At 28.6% G+C, this 19604-nt stretch overlaps 7 protein-coding genes across 7 annotated transcripts; 2 read left to right on the top strand and 5 right to left on the bottom strand.

The window, feature by feature from the left end:
• Positions 1 to 60: 60 nt before the first annotated feature.
• Positions 61 to 1140, bottom strand: GO595_008672 (Adhesive plaque matrix protein; the record flags this gene model as incomplete). The annotated part of the gene is made up of 1 exon (XM_067922272.1): positions 61 to 1140. One exon carries the CDS (start codon positions 1138 to 1140, stop codon positions 61 to 63), a length of 1080 nt encoding a protein of 359 aa, XP_067771438.1.
• An 800-nt stretch (positions 1141 to 1940) lies between these two features.
• GO595_008671 (Integral membrane protein) lies at positions 1941 to 2906 on the bottom strand (the record flags this gene model as incomplete). Its single annotated transcript, XM_067922271.1, has 1 exon — positions 1941 to 2906. One exon carries the CDS (start codon positions 2904 to 2906, stop codon positions 1941 to 1943), a length of 966 nt encoding a protein of 321 aa, XP_067771437.1.
• A 666-nt stretch (positions 2907 to 3572) lies between these two features.
• Positions 3573 to 4994, bottom strand: GO595_008670 (molybdenum cofactor sulfurase; the record flags this gene model as incomplete). The annotated part of the gene is made up of 1 exon (XM_067922270.1): positions 3573 to 4994. One exon carries the CDS (start codon positions 4992 to 4994, stop codon positions 3573 to 3575), a length of 1422 nt encoding a protein of 473 aa, XP_067771436.1.
• Positions 4995 to 7845: 2851 nt separating this feature from the next.
• GO595_008669 (nuclear pore membrane glycoprotein) lies at positions 7846 to 9290 on the top strand (the record flags this gene model as incomplete). Its single annotated transcript, XM_067922269.1, has 2 exons — positions 7846 to 9183; positions 9273 to 9290. The coding sequence occupies 2 exons, from the start codon at positions 7846 to 7848 to the stop codon at positions 9288 to 9290; spliced, it is 1356 nt and encodes a 451-aa protein (XP_067771435.1).
• A 3891-nt stretch (positions 9291 to 13181) lies between these two features.
• On the bottom strand, positions 13182 to 13508 carry GO595_008668 (DNA-directed RNA polymerase III RPC11; the record flags this gene model as incomplete). Its single annotated transcript, XM_067922267.1, has 1 exon — positions 13182 to 13508. The coding sequence occupies one exon, from the start codon at positions 13506 to 13508 to the stop codon at positions 13182 to 13184; it is 327 nt and encodes a 108-aa protein (XP_067771434.1).
• Positions 13509 to 13590: 82 nt separating this feature from the next.
• GO595_008667 (telomere maintenance protein) lies at positions 13591 to 13905 on the top strand (the record flags this gene model as incomplete). Its single annotated transcript, XM_067922266.1, has 1 exon — positions 13591 to 13905. The coding sequence occupies one exon, from the start codon at positions 13591 to 13593 to the stop codon at positions 13903 to 13905; it is 315 nt and encodes a 104-aa protein (XP_067771433.1).
• Positions 13906 to 15526: 1621 nt separating this feature from the next.
• GO595_008666 (uncharacterized protein) lies at positions 15527 to 16975 on the bottom strand (the record flags this gene model as incomplete). The annotated part of the gene is made up of 1 exon (XM_067922265.1): positions 15527 to 16975. One exon carries the CDS (start codon positions 16973 to 16975, stop codon positions 15527 to 15529), a length of 1449 nt encoding a protein of 482 aa, XP_067771432.1.
• Between the last annotated feature and the right edge of the window lie 2629 nt (positions 16976 to 19604).

Raw genomic sequence — 19604 nt, 5'->3', positions numbered from 1 at the left:
CAAAAAAAATGACACAAATAAAAAAGATTGCCTGCATAATCAGTTTTTATGGTTAGATGATCAGATTAAGCCCATTTCCAAGTCACTGTTTTTCTCGATTTCTTGGGTTTCTTCCATTGTTTTGTTATTTTGCATCTTCTTTCTGACAACTAAAACGACAATAACAACAATAATGGCAACAACTACTATGACAACAACAGCGATCACAGCTGCTTTGGTGGTGCTGTCCATGCCTTTGTTAGCATTCTCATCGGATGAAAAATCATATGAATGCTCAGTAATGGATGTTGTGGCATATGTAGTGTTTGGAGATGAAGTAGGAGCGTAAGTGTAGTTGGCTGTCTGTGTGTACGAAAGAGTGTTTGTGTAATTGGTTGTGGGAGTAAGAGTAGAGTTGGATGTGTAGCTGTATGTTGGAGTGTACGTGTAGTTGTACGTTTCGGTGTAATTGTATGTTGGAGTGTATGTGTAGTTGTACGTTTCGGTGTAATTGTATGTTGGAGTGTATGTGTAGTTGTATGTCTCAGTGTAATTGTATGTTGGAGTGTACGTGTAGTTATATGTCTCAGTGTAATTATAAGTTGGAGTGTACGTGTAGTTGTACGTTTCGGTGTAATTGTATGTTGGAGTGTACGTGTAGTTATATGTCTCAGTGTAATTATAAGTTGGAGTGTACGTGTAGTTGTACGTTTCGGTGTAATTGTATGTTGGAGTGTAAGTATAATTGTACGTTTCGGTGTAATTATAAGTTGGAGTGTATGTGTAGTTATATGTTTCAGTGTAATTATAAGTTGGAGTGTATGTATAGTTGTATGTCTCCGTGTAATTGTATGTTGGAGTGTGTGTATAGTTGTATGTCTCCGTGTAATTATAAGTTGGAGTATATGTGTAGTTATATGTTTCAGTGTAATTATAAGTTGGAGTGTAAGTATAATTGTATGTTTCGGTGTAATTATATGTTGAAGTGTATGTGTAGTTGTACGTTTCTGTATAATTATATGTTTCAGTGTAATTATAGGTTGGTGCATATGTATAGTTAGTAGTATAATTATATGTTGGAGTATAGGTATAATTCGAAGTATAATTATCTAATGGAGCTTGATATGATGTAAAAATGAAAGCAGAAAAAAGAACGGCCATAAAAAAAATGTTCTGAGTTAGCCAACAAAAGTTTCCGTTCAATTAACCGTAAAAAGGAAAATGACAATTATTTGAAACAAAAATATTATGATATTTCTAATTAAAAATATTTAAATTTTTTGTATTAATGCTTACACATTTAAATATATTTATATATTTCATTTGTATAGAATTATGATGATTTGTTTCCTGTAAAATGAAGTTTTAAGCATGGTGGTAGTTTTGAAGATATTTGAAAGGGGTTTTTGGTCGTTTCATTTCAATGTCTGGTCGGGGTTTTTGAACGCGTTTAATGACCTTCATAAACATGATGCTGTCACTTTTTTCTCCAAAAAAAATATACAACAAATCACCACTGTTTGCACCAAGTGCATTTATTATTTCATTATATTTATCAATGATAAAGACCCACGTGTATGTTAACCATTTTGGTTGCGGTTTTCTCAGATCGTAGATAGAATTCAATCATTTCAAACTACATTATTTTGAAGCTTTTGTTCTGTCTTTACAAATTCAACCTTCCTATTGAGGAAAGAATGTTTCAGGGGTTTAATGTCCATATGTTCAATATTTTAGATAAAATGATTTGATTTTGTTTTGTTTTGAGGTTTCATCAAGAACCGCTGTCGGAAAAATTGAATACCATATGTACAATTTTGTCGGTTTAACACAAATTTTGAGAAGCAAAAGCACGTTAACACACGTTTTTTCTTAACGGTTTTGAATGAAGCGCCTGGTTCAAAAAAATGACTCAGTTTACCTTTTTTGGAAACAAGTAACTTTTACTTGAATAAAACAAACTATGCTTCATTTGCTTCAGTGGATACTAGTGATTGTACAATCACTGTGCTTTTTTTTTCTTCTTCTTCTAATCCATCTGTTGTCTTTTTTTCTGATAAAGTGAATATTAAAATTGCTACTGGTATACAAAAGAATCCGAGTAGGTATATCCATGAAGCCATTTGTCCAAATGCTAGGATTGAGATAGCCAAAGAATAAAAATTAGATGTGAGAAGAGAAAGGTTCATTGTAGTTGCATCTGAGTATTGCATTATATAAGGAGCCATTACGTCATAAAGCATAAGTAATATTGAGTATGCAATTATGAGTAAAATTGATTCCCAATTCCAATTGAAATCGCGAATCGTTTTCCATTCAACAATACCAGAACATACTGATGTAATTGGTGCTGCAAATGCTGAGAACCTGAATAAGTAAACTTGAAATGAATCATTATGAACAAGATATTCTTGAAGAACTGTAGCAACAGAATAACAGATAGCAGAAACAATAGCAAGGACATTACCTAACCAACGACTTCCACTTGTTCCATCTGCAATAAAAATAAGAGCACCTCCACCTACCCCAAGAATTATTGCAAAAAATTGTTTCAGATTAATTTTCCTTCCAAAAACAAAATACGAAAGGGGAACGACCCAAAAAATAGTTGTAGTACATAAGGTAAGTGCAGATGATAGAGATGTGCTCGAATATGCACGAACTCCTGTATAATCACCGCATATTGTTGCAATAGCAACAACTAAAAATCTCCACCATGATGTCTCAGCCTTAGGAAGCTTCCAGCATGATGAAATTAAAAGGAATACGTAGGTGATGAATACCATTAAAAATGGAATTGTCGTTCCAAATTTAATAGAGATGTAAGTACACATAGTTCCTGCACTACAAAGTACAACGGATGTAAGTTGCCATGCAATAAGCACACACCACTTTTTTTCCAGGAAATTCGAAAGACTGAAGGACATGTTTAAAAATGAATTTAACCGTAGCCACTTATTTGAATGCAATTGTCACTTCACATAACAAACCAGTAAAAAACAATAAATTCAGAACATAGTGGAATTTTCAAATTTCAAACCAGTAAAACAAGATTTCAATGTAACAGGAAAAAAGTTAATTTTTTTGTAATTCATTGTTTATGATTTTTTGATATTGATTCTTTTTCTAAAACCAATTGGTGCTTAAAGACACAATTTTCATCAATGATAAAATTAAAAACCATATGAAAACATCTAATTAAACATAGATCTTTTAAAAAATAGATCGTAAATTTCACTTGATCACCACCTATAGCCACCAAAAACTTTCTAAATGAAATGATTGGAATTTAAGATGATATAAATTAATTGATTATAATAAATTTCTATGCGAACAGTTATAAAAAATTTGGCTTTGTAAACATTTCTCACTAAAAGATTCTGGTTTCAAAAAAGGAACAACCATACATACCAATCATGAAAATAATATTTCAGCACTTATAATTCATATGGAGCGCAAACATTTTCCAAAATATTCACCAAACGAATTTTCCTCATTTCTCGTTCATTAACAAATAACATTTGAACGTATTCCAAAATAATGTAATTGTAAATGAATATATTTATTGAGTCTTAATATGATCAAAAATGCCTCTAAATATTTTTCACAACGAAATTAAGCCATTCATCGAATCGTTTGACGTCTTCTTCAGTGTTTGCCCACCCGACGGACACTCTCAGCGCCCCAACGCTTGATACGTTCACAGTATCAATGTTTTCTGCAAGTTCTTCTTCGCTAACACCGAGTGCCTTAAAGCACGTTCCTGGTGTTGCATGGCATCCGCCAGCAATTTCTATGTTATTCTTTAACGCCGATTTTAGGTACCTTTCGAATGGTTTCACTTTATTTTCTGAATCAATAAAATTAAAAGTCAAAATTGAATTTTGATTATTTCCATATAAAACAGTTGCTTTCGTGCCATCGGTGTTGTTAAGGTTTTCTATTTTCTCCTTAAACAATTTTGTCATATTAGAGATGTGACTTCTTATGTTATCTTCGCCTAACTGCGCTCGAAGATCAAAACCGTTAGCAACCGCTACGATGCTTAAAAACGGTAACGAACCGTCCTCAAACCGCTCCGATGGCCTCGTTCTGTACTTTACATAATCGCTGCCAGGAAGTGCGTAAACAAGTGTTCCGCCACCAAAATAGGGTTTATCCAGAAGAGAGATTAACCTGTTGTTTAAAATAAGTGCGCCAAGCTTGGGGAAGCCAAGTAACTTTTCAAAGCTGATTGCAATTGCAGAAAATGGAGTTTCGGTTAAGTTGAGTTTGTTTGTGGCTAAATAAAGTGAAGCATCAACAAGAGAAAATACATTTTGATTGGAAGCACTGAGCTTTAAAACAGCATCAACTTGTTCCTTAGTAACTACGGTTCCATCAAATTGGTCAACAAGTGGAAATGTAATTAAATGAAAAGATTTGTTGTCAAATTCTGGGACTTTAAAATCATTAAAATCAAACACCTGAAGGTGGGACTTGCCATGGAGCCCTCTTAAGCCAAGGATGTTATAATTGCTTGATTTACTATAGAGGAATTGTGATGTATCATTGAACTCGAAGGCTTCTATAAATGTTTTAATGGCTTGCCCTTCATTTTGTGTGAACACAACTGTGTAATTGGTAAGCGTCGTTCCAAAATATTTGGTTAAAAAGTATCTTAAGCTATTAACAGCTTCTGTTGAATTTTCGGAGCTTGGTGATTCAGAATGTGTATTTCCAAATAGGTTAGATTTGAGTGTTGCTGAAAAGTTGTTGATTTGAGAATCAGCATACAAACCTGATGTCGCATAATCAAGGAAAGTAACAGACTTCTTTCGATATAGATTATAAAGGCGATGGTCTTGGATCATCTGAGAATAGCTTAATCCATTTAATGCTTCGAGATTAATAGAGATTTGATAAGGCTTTGTTTCTGGCACTGGGCAATAAAACGTTCCAAAGATAATTAAAAATATAAGAGAAAACATTAAAAGTCCAACAAGGAGGTTAATAATAGAGAAATTACGAACCATTCCACCAGGTGAAAAAGTGACGTTCTACCTGATTTTAAACGTTCTCGAAAATCTTGATTTTGTTGAAATTCTTTTCGAGTTTTATATTTATCTATTTTTCCATTTTTCAACTTTAACACATGTATTCATTATATTATTTAAAAGTGTCTTTATAATGATTTAAAGTCGTTTCTTTAATTTACATTTTCAAATATTCAAAGAAATGTTTCAAAATTAAATAGAAAAACTACAATTAAACAACAAGTTTTTTAAAGTTTAACCGTGAGATTTTAACCTTTTGAGACGGCCGATGTTTATTTAGTGAAGGTCTTAAAATATATTGCAAGTTGAAACATGAAAATCCTTCATTTGTTCATCATTTTAGATACAGTTGAACGTTTTAAAGACGATACAAATCTTATTACACCTTCTGTTATTCAAGAAGAAATGTTCCAAATACGAACCCACGAAAACAAGGAAGGAATGACTTACAAATATGATAGGGAAGTATCAATTAATGAAATTATGAACAAAAAATTCAAAAGATTTCATAATAATTATAATTTTTTGATAAACAAAATATTTTTAAATTTGACACAAAACATTGAATATACAACAATTGTACGTCAAGATTTTAATAACAAACAAAAATTTCGAAGAACATATTTTTCAAACATTTTGAAAAAAGACTTCGAAATTGATATATTTGACAAAGATATCACATTTGAGGAAACGTTACACAAATATTATGAAGATATATCTTCTCTAAAAGGCGAATTTTCACGTTTTTTTATGATGCTAAACGATAACGAAGAAGGGCCAAACGTTTTGAATGATTTACTTCATTTAACTGTCATTTTTTCAATTATATTTTCGGTTATTTATATCAAATTTTATCAGAAAAACACGGTTTCCGTTCAGAAAATATTGACGACCAAATATATATTGAAAGTAAAAGAAAAGAAAAAAATTGAAACTATTTTTGTATTTGTTCTGTTTTTTGCAAATTCATTGCAAATATTTAACTATGATAATTCAACACTTTCAATCATGAATTCAAATGAATTTGAAGATATTGATAAATATCAAAACATAACAAAATGTATAATTATCAGTGAAAATATTTATTCAATTCCAAACAGTGTATTTTCAGAATGGCCTTCAGTTGTTTCAGTTAATTTTGGTAACTCAGTCACAAATATTGGAATTAATGTGTTTTTTTCATGTTTTAATTTAGAAACGATTATATTTGGAGGAAATGTTACAACAATTGGTGGTTCATCATTTTCATTGTGTTCATCAATCAAAAACATTACAATTCCAAATTCAGTTACAACAATTGGAAATTCAGCATTTGCATTATGTTCTAATTTAAGGATATTAACACTTGGAAATGGAATAATAGAAATTGGAGGTTCAGCATTTGGGAATTGTTATAATCTTGAATGCATTTATTATTATGGAGATAAAGAACCAAAAATTGGTGAAGGTGCATTTTATAATGTTTCAACAAGTGTTATCACATATTCAACATATGTAGAGGATCATTTTGGACAATTAGATGTTGTTAGCGAATCCGCATAAGGAATATGCGAACCACTTCCAACACATTCATTTAGTCAATCAAATACACTCACAAAATCAAATACTTTTTCTAATTCAAATACATTTACTGCTTCGTTACAAAGTGATATTTCATTATCATTTTCATATACATTAACAGTTACATTATCAATTACACATTCATTAACTGTTTATGAAACAAAAACGAAAACATTTTCATTATATATAAATAATTCAACATTTTCATATATTGAAACAGAATTTATTTATTACAGTTACACAATTGTTATTTATTCGACTTATTATAATTATTATTCCAATTTCTTTACAATGTTTTACACTTCGAATGAAAATTCGCCAAATGGAATTACGACGAATGCTTTGATTGGAATTATTTGCGGATCATTTGCATTTGTTTTGGTCATTGTTGGAATTGTTATATTTTTAGTGAGAAGTAATAATAAGAAAGAAAAATCGAAATCAAAGTTACAATTCAAGGACACGACAACGTCAAGTACAAAGCAAATCGAAGAAGTAAATAGTTTAGTTGAAGATATTGTGAAAGAAGATGAAGACAATTGGTTATGAATAAAACTATATAATAAAATTTTTTAAATTTAATTTTTATAAACGAATATAAAATTATTTTGTTGTAAAAATACCGAATCCAAGTAAGGCACATTACATTGTGTTGAACACTAATCAATAAATTTGATTGATTAGATGCCTTTTATATACTCTTTAATGATAAATTTAGTAGAAGTAATAGTGGGAATCCCACAATAATGATCATTATTGTAATTATTTTTAATTATCAAATTATTAAAATAAATATTTTGAATGATTTTTGATTCAAATAAATTATACTTAATCATATGTTTAAGTAAATGAAATGATTTTTGTGTGTTTTCTTTTAGTGAAAATTGAGAAATAAATTTATTCTTTTCTTCATATTTTTCAATTTCTTCTAATTCCCAAATATTATTTTGAATTACCAATTCATTAAAACAAATCATAATTGATATATAAACATCAGCACATATTTTGTTATTTTTCAAACAAAACATTAATGAAAGTAATGAAATGTCTATTTAAGTTATTCTAATTTATTATTACCAATTTTTTTTTTGACAAGATATTTTCATTTTTTTGTCACCACCTATGCTGATAATATTACTGAATTTATGTGAATAGGAAAGAAGATAAAAAAAAATAAACGGTATGCATTCAAATACTATCGTTCTCATAAGAAATCCACACAATTCCTTTATCGTTGTTTCGAAGGTCATGTAAAATATTCAAAATCCATATGTTCTTTATATTTCCCTTTTTTTGCGTTTCTCTATTCAAGATTTCACATTTAAATGCTTTGCTTCAATTCAAGAATCAAAATAGCGGGAAGGTTCCTCATTTTACAATTTCTGCTGAAGGAAGTTGTGTAAATTGGACATCAATGAATCCATCAATAATCAAAGTTTCACCAATATATGAAACTCGAAAATGTTCAAAATCAGCATTAGTTGAAGTTGTTGCAGTCGGCCCAAACCGAAAAGCTACAGCAATTCTAGCTGAAGCACAAAATGGCGCCACATTAAAATGCGATGTTTTTGTTGATAATATTGTTAACATTTCCATCCTCACAACAACTCGCTCAATTTATGTTGACTCGTCTTACGAAACATTATCTGTTCAAGCTTATGATTCTGATCATAACATTTTCACATCATTAGAAGGACTTGACATTAAATGGTCTCTTGACAACACCCACCTTAAATCGGTTTCAGCCGATGAAGTTGTTCTTCCAGGAATAACCACCAAATCTTCATCATTAACAATTCAAGGAACAAAAGTTGGTCAAACATGGGTCTCAGTTGAGCTTCTACATTTATATTCTCGTGTTGATTTTGTTGTTGTTGAACCTATTGCATTATTCCCCTCACCCATTATTCGTATTCTTCCATATTCCGAAGTTCATTTTCAACTTTGTTCCACTCGTGGTATCATAGCTGGGGATAGTTCTGAGCTACGGTGTGTTTCAGAAATCTCACTTCCATCTAATCAATATTTATTAAAATCATCAGACCCTTCAATTCTCGAAATTAATCCAAAAGCTATTGCATATTCAAAGTCAGAAGGTCTTGTAACTATTACTGCCACTGACAAAGCCATTACAGATAACATAGCATCAGTTCTTGTTCAAGTTTTATATCCTTATCGAGCTGAACAAGAAACTCAATACATTGCACTTGGTGATAATCCACATTTTAATCCTATATTATATTCACGGGATGGCCATAAAATTGATATTTTTAATGAAATCAAATGGGAAATTGAAGGAGAATGGAATACAATTGGAAAGAAAGAGATCACATTACGTTATTATGATTTTTCATTTAAAGCAATTGTAATTGTATGTCCACCTATTGTTGTAGAACCAACAGAAGTTATTTTACCAATTGATTATTCTGGGTTTACAATCAGTATTTCAGGTGGCTCTGGAAGTTATACATTTAATGTTGATGATAATTCTATTTTAGAGTTTTCTAATTCAAAAATACGAACAAAAAAAGAAGGAATTACGAAAATTAGAGTTTATGATAAAATGATACAGAAATATCAATCGATTATTAATGTAATCGTAAGTAAAGTATCATTTATTGATATTCAACTTAAGAATAGAGAATTATTAATTGGCTCACGATTTAATCCGAAATGTACAGTTTATGCTAATGAAAGAAAACAATTTTCTGTTAATGTTAATTCTAAAATAATATCAGAACAAACAAATGTCGTTTCACAAAATTTGGATGCAATTCATTCGGGATTTTCATTTTTGTTTTGTTCTGCTGATGGAACTAATTCCGAGAAAATTAAAGTAAGTGTTGCTAATAAATTAGAAATAAATATAAATGGAAGAACATCACCTAGTTCAGAAACACCAATTACATTTAATGGTGGTGTTTTACAATGGCCAAATTCAGGTCCACCATTTTATTCTATAAATTGTCCGGGTATAAATGCGACAATTATTAATAATAATCGAATTATACTTGATAAAGAATTTAATGGAAATTGTGAAATCTCAATGCAAAATCCAAAATCAATTTTAAATAATTATCCATTAGTTGTTAAACAACAATTCCATTTAGAATGTTCTGAAGTTGATAAACTTTTACTTCATGTAATAGATGAAAAATCATCACTTAATAAGGAATGTAATGTACCTCCACGAAGTATAACATCAAAAGTTTCACAATTTTATTCAATTATCCCGAATAATTTACTTAAACTTTATATCTCTGCTTATGATAAATTCGATAATATAATTCATTATTATTCGAATACTAAATTCATTTTAAAAACCAGTGATGATGAATATTTAAAACCATTAAATACTTTTGGTCCTAATGGTGAAACTATTTATCATTATATACCTAATCATGATCTAACATTAAAAATTTCTTCTTCAACATTAAACTTTCATAATGAAGTCCAATTAAAAATAATTAAACCAATTAAAATCGAATCAAAAACAAATACATTATATTATACACCTAATATGAAATATTCATTAAATATTAAAGGTGGTTCAGGTATATTTAGTGTTTCATCTAATAATGCTTATATCGAAAATGATAAACTTTATATAACACCAAAAATTCCTGGAATATATAATTATAATGTAACAGATTTATGTAATATTGATCAATCAATTTTAATTACATTAAATGTAATAACAATTAAATCACTTAAAATTATTACTTCCGATTCAATTCCTGTAAATACTGAACTTAGAATTATTATAAATGCTTATACAGATAATAATATTCCAATACCTTTTGATTTATTAAAATATGCTGATATTAAATTATTAAATCCTGAAGCAGAACAAATTTCAATAGATACATGGAAATTAATACCTAAAGAAGTTGGCTCATTAATAATTACTGCAAAAGCTTCAAATGGAGTAACTACGCAAAAAACTATAAATGTTTTACGTTCATTATTAATATCACCTCAAAATATAACACTTTTACCAGAAGAATCAATTTCGTTAAATATAATTGAAGGAACTTTATCAAATATAAACTTCGATTATGGTAATGGTAAAATAGCAAAAGTTATAGGTAATGAAATAATTGCTATATCACCAGGCGAAATTATAATTAATGCGTCAATTAAAAATATTAATAGTTTTAAACCTTTTCCAATATATGTTAAAGTATTAAATCCAAATTCACTTAAAATAATTCCGTCAACATCAAAAGTTATTCAAAGTGGTTTATTGTTTTTAAACCTAATTGTAATAACTAATGAAGGTGAATTCTCTCCTAAAAATGCACATTGGACAATATCAAATGGATTTCCTTATGAACAATTTAATTCTTCTTCAATAATGATAAATTGTACACTTGATAAAGAATTAACTGTTAAAGTTGAAGCATATAATAAACTTGTTGAATATTTTAATATTAAAATCGAACCAAAACTTTCAATAATTTCACCATTTGGTTTTCCATCCGAAATAATATTACCACCGATGTGTCAATTACAACTTAAAACGAATGGAAATCTTAATTTTAATGTCGAATCACAAAACTCATCAATTATAAAATGTTTAAATAATGGAATAATTCAATCAACATCAATTGAAGGTACAACAATTTTATTGATTAACTATAAAAATCAAAATATAGCTATAAGTGTACGTATATCAAAGCCTTCATTCTTCTTTATTAAACAAATTCAACCTAATGAAATTAAAACAATTTTATTAGATGAATTTGGTATGCAATATACATCTGTTAATGGAATTACATTTCAAATCCAAAAAAATGATGGATTTATTACTAAAATAATTAATGATGACTATTTTAGAATAGAACGTTCAATCGAAAATGATATAAGTATTTCATGTATAGCTTCTAATTCATTGTTTTCATTACAAACAACATTAAACTTATCATTAAAACAAGAAATTACTCCAAATGATGTATACATATTAAAAGGTACTTCTTATAAATTTAAATGTTCCGTTTTTAATACACAATGGAAAGTTTCAGATAAAAATTTAGCAAATGTTAATAATGATGGATTACTTACAACATATAAATCAGGAAAAATATTTTTATCATGTTCATCAAACATTAAAACATCAGTAACAATTATCGAAATTAAAGATATTCATATTATTAATGTTGCAGAGAATTTATATAAAATCGAACCAATCATAAATAATAATCATAATAATGATAATAAAAACGTTTACTTTTCGAATATAATAATTCCATCTGATTTGAAATTCGATTGTAAAATTGATAATTCGAATTGTGGTGAAACAAAAATTATTTCTAATTCAACTGGAATCTTTTGTTTGTTTGAACCAAATAAAATTTGTCCTCCAAACACAAAAATTATTGCTCATATGAATTCAAATATTGCAAAATTATCATTGAAGTCAGAATATTTAATTGGTTATTCCAATGCGATTAATTTCGGATTTCCAAATGGAATGAAAATTTATATCTCCGATTTAAATAAAGGAGTTGAAGTACCTTTGAGATTAAATAGAATGGAAATTAATTACGAAACTCCAAAAGGAATTTATTTGGCGTTTACTAATGATGGAATGATTATAACTGCGGACGAATATTTCGACGGAAATGGTTTAATAATAATAGAACATAAAATGACTGGAGAAGTTGCAAAGATAGAAGTGGTGTATGGGGAAAATGAAGAAGGAAATAATTGGAAAATAAGATCACAAAAGAGTAAGGATTGGCTCTTTTATGTGTGTTTAACTTCTTTGTTTGCATGCGTGTGGTATATTATATTTATGGTAACATCACCAAAATAAAGTGATGTAATTAGTATGTAACTCATAAAATTTTCATGAATTTTTATTTTATTTTATTTTTTAATCAATATTTATAAGTAATTATTCTTTAAAAGGAATCTATGATATAAAATGTTGATTTGAAAATACATGTTTTTTAAAATAACCTACATTGGCGAAACCATTGAGATTAGCTAGTGATAACCATCGCAATCATAGTTGGTGATAAATGCTAGTGTTGTAGAGGTCGGAAAACATACATTAAGTTATTGTACAAGTTTGAATATTGTTATTATTGGAAATAATATCATTTGCTCGTCTTCAATGATTATACATTATATGACTGTGTAAACTTATCATCAGTAATTATTATTAAGTAAAAGTTATGAAATTTGTTATCATGCATTTTATTAGTGTGATAATTCAAAATATATTTATTTTACAGGATATAAATCGCCAAATATAAGTGAGGTTTGATTTAATGATGTACAACATTTTAAGTGTTTGAAGTAATATCAATCGAAGAATGTACTCAATATTAATGTCTTTGGGAAACAAATACGTTCTTTGCTTCAAATATATTTACTAATAGCAATTAACATCTGTAGCATTAACATCAATCTCTTCTTTTTCAAGAAGTAATTTAACTTTTTGAAATAATAAAACAAGTTTTCGGTGCATGAATTTATGCACAAATGAATTTGGAAAAATTTACTCACAATTTTTACTGAAAACTCATAGAGGTTTGTAGAAAACATAATGAAGAAATTTCGAATATTGGAAAATTAAAACATTTACTTGTAAAATTCTTAACCTTCACGCCACGTGTGCTTGCACTTGCAACAGCAGAAGAACAATGTAGCTGGTTCATCTGCACTTCTAATTTGAATTTCAATGAAATAGGCTTCATTATGTCCACACTTTTCGCATTTGCAAGTTGTCTTGTTAGTGAAGGCGGTAGTGTTATCTGATATTATGAATGAATTGGTATCAAGTGGATGAAGTTCTGCATTTTGAACCTTAGTTCCTTGAAAATCCATAACAAATGGGCAAGACCTGCACCGCATTTTTGTATGGGCGCCAGCTGCATCTATAAGAAGTAAATTACCACATGCTGGGCAAAAAGAATGAGACATTAGAGGAATAACGGTCCATTCGGCCACCCCATATTAACCGTACCGATAGGAAATGGTCACTTTTTTAGATAGTTGCCATCGAATGAATTCTCGAGAAGACAGGAAAAGACCCGATCGCAGTTACTCTTGGAGAAACAGAATTGTTTTTGTTTCAAACATTCCATTTAAATTTAAAGCTCAAGATGTAATGTTGTTACTTCGACAATTTGGTCGATGTTATAGGGTCGATTTATCTCGTGATGGAATAGGTGGCTCACGCGGATATGCATTTGCCGAATTCGAAACACCCGAGGGAGCAAGAAATGCAGCTGAATACCTTGATGGTGCAGAACTAGATGGCAGATTTCTCCGTTCTGAAATATCAGTACAGCCACCTTCAGAGTTAATTGAGATGTAGTTTTTAATTCTAACATCAGATATCGTGCAACTTCTCGCCAAAGAGCAGAAAAAGATCGACGTGGAGAATTTGACGTTGATACGCCCAGGAACAAAAATTATCAGAATCGCAATGAATACGCAAAATCAAGAAAATCTAAAAAATCCAGTTCGGATTATAGTTCTCAATCAGATTCTGATTATTCTTATTCTGGCTCATATTCATATTCCGATTCATACTCATATTCTGACCCACATTCTTACTTCAGTTCACAAGGAAGTTATTCTTCTGGTTCTGACTACAATAGTTCTAAATCAGATAGTTATTCTTCTTCTAAATCATACTCATCCAGTAATTCAGATTCTGGATATGGCAGCTACAGTTCAGATGGATATAGTTATAGTTCTGATTCCAAGTGAATCGGTGAATTCCGATAATAATAAATTTACATAATTTTGAAATTTTTTGAGTACAAAACAACATTAAATTTATAGTATTTGTATATATTGTGTTGCAGAACATATTCACAAAGTTTTTAGATGAAAATTTACAATGCTGTTAGAACATTAATTTTCAATTTTTTAAAAAATATGTACTTAATCAAGATATATCTTTTTATTATTTTTTGAGTTGTCCAAAAATCAATTCTTAATATGTTCTTTTTACTAATGGAAATTAAGTATGGTTTGAAACAAACAAAAAGCATGAAACATGATGGTAAATTTTAAGCTGCTTTTACTTTTGTTTTCATGTTTTTTCTTAGTAAGAATGAAAAAATGAAAAAAGAAATTACAATAATGTATATAAATAATATGGAAATTTTCAAATACAAAGTTGATCCCTCTTGATAACAAGAAATGAAAACATTGTCATTAACATAGAATCCTTTTTCTGTGAATATCTGATACTGAATATCTGTGGGAATAGCATCAGGAAATTTAGAAATAAAATTGATAAAAGATGAATTCCCTGTTGAAATATATTCATCAAACGCCCTAGAAATTTCGCTTGAAGAAAAATCTGAATTATATTCTGTGCATTCAAATCCATTGTAAAACGAATTTGAATTACATTGCCTACATTTTTTGCTTTTTAACAAATATTTTGGCTGATGTTCAGTTGGCATCAAATACGACAAATGCACTAGAGAAAGAATAATCAAAATACCTAAAAGAATTTTGAAAAATATGTCATTTTCCAAGTATATAAGGAAAGGATATTTATTTAAGATTCTCTGTTCCAGGCTTTTGTTTGAGATTCGAACTGGTGTAGGTGTTGAGCTTCTTGAAGAAGTAAATGGAGAACTTCTTTCCCACATTTTTTTGTACGTTAAGATTTTCAAACTTTGAACAAAAGAACGTTATTTCCAGAGCACCCCAATGAATTTATTATTTATTTATTAAAAATAAATAAAAGGCTCAATAAAATTAGAGAAGAAAAGCATTATGAAGTTAACTAAAAAATATACATATTAATATCTATAATTTTATTACAAATATGTTATAAATTGATGTAGTTACAAAACCTGTAGCAACTTTTTATGAGTTGAATTTTCCAGCACATTCAATAAAGAATAGTGCCAAAATAAAACCATAAAATTTTTTGTTTTACAATTAATTCAGCACCTTAAATATATAAAACATTAGTCGTCATCTTGAATCTCAAATTCATTTTCATCATTAATAATGAAGTTTTCATCACCATCGGAATAATTGTCGAAATTCGTTTCTTCTTTTGTTGTTTGTTTTCCATCGTTTTCGTCATCAATGACAAAATTGTTTTCTTCATTTTCATTTTCACTCGAATCATCAAAATCATTATCAAAGTTTTCATTATCTGGTGAATCAGAACTCGATTTAGTGCTTTCTGCTTCGTTGTTATCAGTTTCAGAATTTGTTTTGTTTTCTTTTTCTTTTTCACTATTTGATGAAATATTTTCATTTCCAGCATTAAATTTGTTTTCCTTTTCTTCATTTAAATTATTTTGATTTGACTTATTTTCATTTTCACTATTTGATGAATTATTTTCATCTTCCGAATTTGACTTATTTTCATCATCTAAAATATTTTGATTTGACTTATTGTCATTGTTGTGATCAGATATATCATTTTCTGCTTCACTATTATTTGGTGCGCTCTTTTCACTTTCAGATTTTGTTTCGTTTTCTGTTTTATGATTTTCGTCATTTTCTGAATTTGATTTATTTTCATTATCTTTATTATGATCTGCAGTATCATTTTCTGTTTCACTGCTATTTGAAGAGTTTTTCTCATGTTCAGTATTTGATATTTTGCTATCTGAGTTCTTTTCATCTTCATCAGATAAATTATTTTCTGCTTTACTATTATTTTCAGAATTTGATTTACTTTCATCAGATTCTTTATCAGAAGAATCAGATTCACTTTCTGTTTCATCATCTTCGAAATCGTCTTCAAATTCATTACTTTCAAATGGCTCATTCGAAGATGTATTTTCTTCTTCTTTATTTTTGTTTTCAATGAATTTGTTCGTTGTTTCGTTTGGTTCCTTTAAGTCAGGTAACTGTTGCAATCGAGTTATCTTTTGTTTTGTTCTCTTTTTAGATTGTTGCCTTGGTTTAACAATGCGAGAAGAAGTTACTAATGTGGGCTTTAGCGTGGTTTCATCAACAACAGTTAAACCATCTTTGCTTGTGATATGTTTTGATGAAATTGGCTTAAGGAATCCTATAATTGGTTCATTTAGTTCATTATGTTCTTCTTTTCTTTCAGATTTGGGGGAAGATTCAAATTCAGTTGAATCTAATTCATCTTCCCAGTTATCAATAAAGTCATCTTCATCAAGATCTGGTGTGACAAATGCTTTTCGATTCCTTCGGCGTTCTTTTTCTCCTTCTTTAATCTTTTTGAGATTTTCATTTTCAAAGGCAAGCTTCATTCTTATTTCTTTATCTCTCCTTTTTCGATAGACTTCTAATCTTGGAACTTTTGGAGGAGGCGTAACATCTATTGTTGGCTTACCATCAGCAATTGCTTTCATGTGTTTCTGATATTTAGCTTTTTGATTTTGAAAATCGAGAACAGGGGATACAACAGGAATAGCTCGGTGCATTTGTGCAACGAACAAATCTGTAAACTATTGAAATGTCAAACGTATATAAACGGTATCCAACTATGGGTTAACAACAAAATTAATAAATTTGTATAACTAATTTAAATATTGTACAAAGATTTCTAACATTTTAGTTTATTCATAGTTTATTACTGTTCGATAAGAGAAAGAAATTTCTCGCTACAGTCAGCGACATCCATATCATCACTACAACATAAGTTATTCAAAACATCGCTAATTCCCAAACTAATCAGAACTTCTGCTCCGTTTTGGAAAAACTGACAAAACTCTGCAAGAATATTCAACAAATTTACGACTACTTCGTTTGGTACAATTTCTAATAGCTCAACAATTGGCTGCAACCCATTTGATTCCACTATTTGTTTAAAGTATTCAATATTATGTTTTTTGATAACATATGTAATAACATCAACAATCATCAATTTTATGTTAAATGATGATAAATTAAGGCAATGTATGAAATGTTTTATTATACCTGAGTTTAGAATTTGATTATCCATTGAAGATGTTGATTTTACCAAAATGATTGAAATAAAATTACATATTTCCCTTATCATATTTTCATTTTGTGGTCCACTTTGTGATAAACAATTTAATACGATAATGTGATTTGGAATATTTAACTCAACAAAAGATGAACAATCACAATTTTCTGCAATTATTGAAAGCAGTTGAAAAATCATGCTTACAATTTCAGGCACAACTGTTGTTTGATGTAAGAAACAAAATGTTTCAACACAAATGTTTGCAAAATTATTTACAACTAATCTTTGGAAATATAATTGAGACTTTGGCATGGAAAATGATATTCCACGAAACGTATATAAAATTATAAGCAATTTTCCGCGATGAATTAATGCGTATAAGGCTTGAATTATTTGGTCAACATCGTTACTATCTGTTGAATATAAAGCAACTAATGATAAAACATATGAAGAAATTGCTGATATTTCATCGTTTTGTGAGTTAACCAAGTTTGATATAAGATACTGTGGAAATTGAAGAGAGCAAAAAAGAGGATAACTCTCGGGATATTTTTGGAGAATCTGACCAACAATAATAAGTGCATGTTTTGTAAGATCATTATTTGTTGATTGCCGAAGTTTTTGATAAATAAGATTAACAAATTCAGGATTATAAAAACATGGATGAGAAGGTGCATTAAATGATGTCAAGTATCCAATGATCCTAACAACTTGGATTAAATTCTTTTCAGGAAGATTTTGGTTATTGAGAAGAATAAGCATAATATTAGATATTGGTGTTTGAAAAATATTATCATAAGGAATATTGCTAATGTCACACGATGCAAGGAACCATCTTAAAACTTCAATAAGAGAATTTAACGCTTTCCCATCTGATATTTCTTTTGATAAATTTTTTAAGCATCGCTGAAAATAATTAAGAGCGTCCTCTGAAGATAAGTTTACCAATGGTGTTGAACTTCTATTTTTTTCTTCCCTCCGAAATTGATCGTTTTTGGAAAAATCCATTCTGCTGTAAATTAAACGTACATTTATGGGCAGCCCAAATATAATATTATGAAAATTAAAGTAATTTTATTAATTATAGAGTACTGCAATCATAATTTAATAAAGTTACCAAAATATTTAAGAAATTTATTTAATTTTATATGAGAATTAATAATATTTTTTTATAAAATTAGACACACCGTTTTCCTTAGTCCCATTGTTTATGTATTAAATTGTATATTATAATAATTACTTGTATTTTTGTTCTGTGTATCTCGAGGAATTCAATTCATTGAGCTTCATGATGGATTTATGAAATTGAATTGATTTAACGACTTGTGATATCAAAATCTTTAACTAAAACTTAATTGTCAATATTCATCAATTATATTTTATAATTTTTATGAAGTATAAGTAATTATTAGCTCTTAAATCATATATAATAACCATTTTCACAGAAATTAAAATAAAAATCAATTTAAAATTTAAATCAGAAATGTCTCTAAAAAAACTATGGGATTTAATTTTAATTATGTATAATTGTGATATTATAAAATTGAAGCTATTGGTAGTAAAAATGAAGAAAAACCTGCAATTAAATCAGAAAATACAGAGAAAAAGGAAGAACCTAAAGAAGAACCTAAGGAAGAACCTAAAGAAACAAAAGAACAACAATAAAATTATTAAATAAACATGTAAATTAAATAAATTTTATATTTATTTTATTAAAACAAATTAATAATCATTAATAATCATTAATAATCATTATGTTAATAAAGTTAAAAATATAATATTATAAAAATTAAAGTAATTTTATTAATTATTTATATAAATTTTTAAATAGTTTTATTAATAATAAATAAATAAAACATTTATATTTAATAATTTCTTTAAAAAATATAATTTAATATTAATATAAAAATAAATTAAAAAGGAAGCAGCACCATACGTTCCCAGGAAGTCTCCCAGCCTAGTACTGATATGGCCCGCGATTGCTTAATTTCCAGGTTCGAAATGGAGCTGGATGTATCCAATCGGGTATGGCCGCTTCAATAAAATATTTTAATATCCATCCTTAAATATTTCTTAATTTATTATTTAATTTGAATTTGATTAAAACGTTTTTGCAAAATCAA

This window comes from Histomonas meleagridis (assembly GCF_020186115.1).
Source record: "Histomonas meleagridis strain 2922-C6/04-10x chromosome Unknown contig_68, whole genome shotgun sequence".
NCBI classification, from domain to species: domain Eukaryota; phylum Parabasalia; order Tritrichomonadida; family Dientamoebidae; genus Histomonas; species Histomonas meleagridis.
The sequence above is the reverse complement of the archived record's forward strand: the minus strand, read 5'-3'. Positions and strand labels throughout refer to the sequence as shown.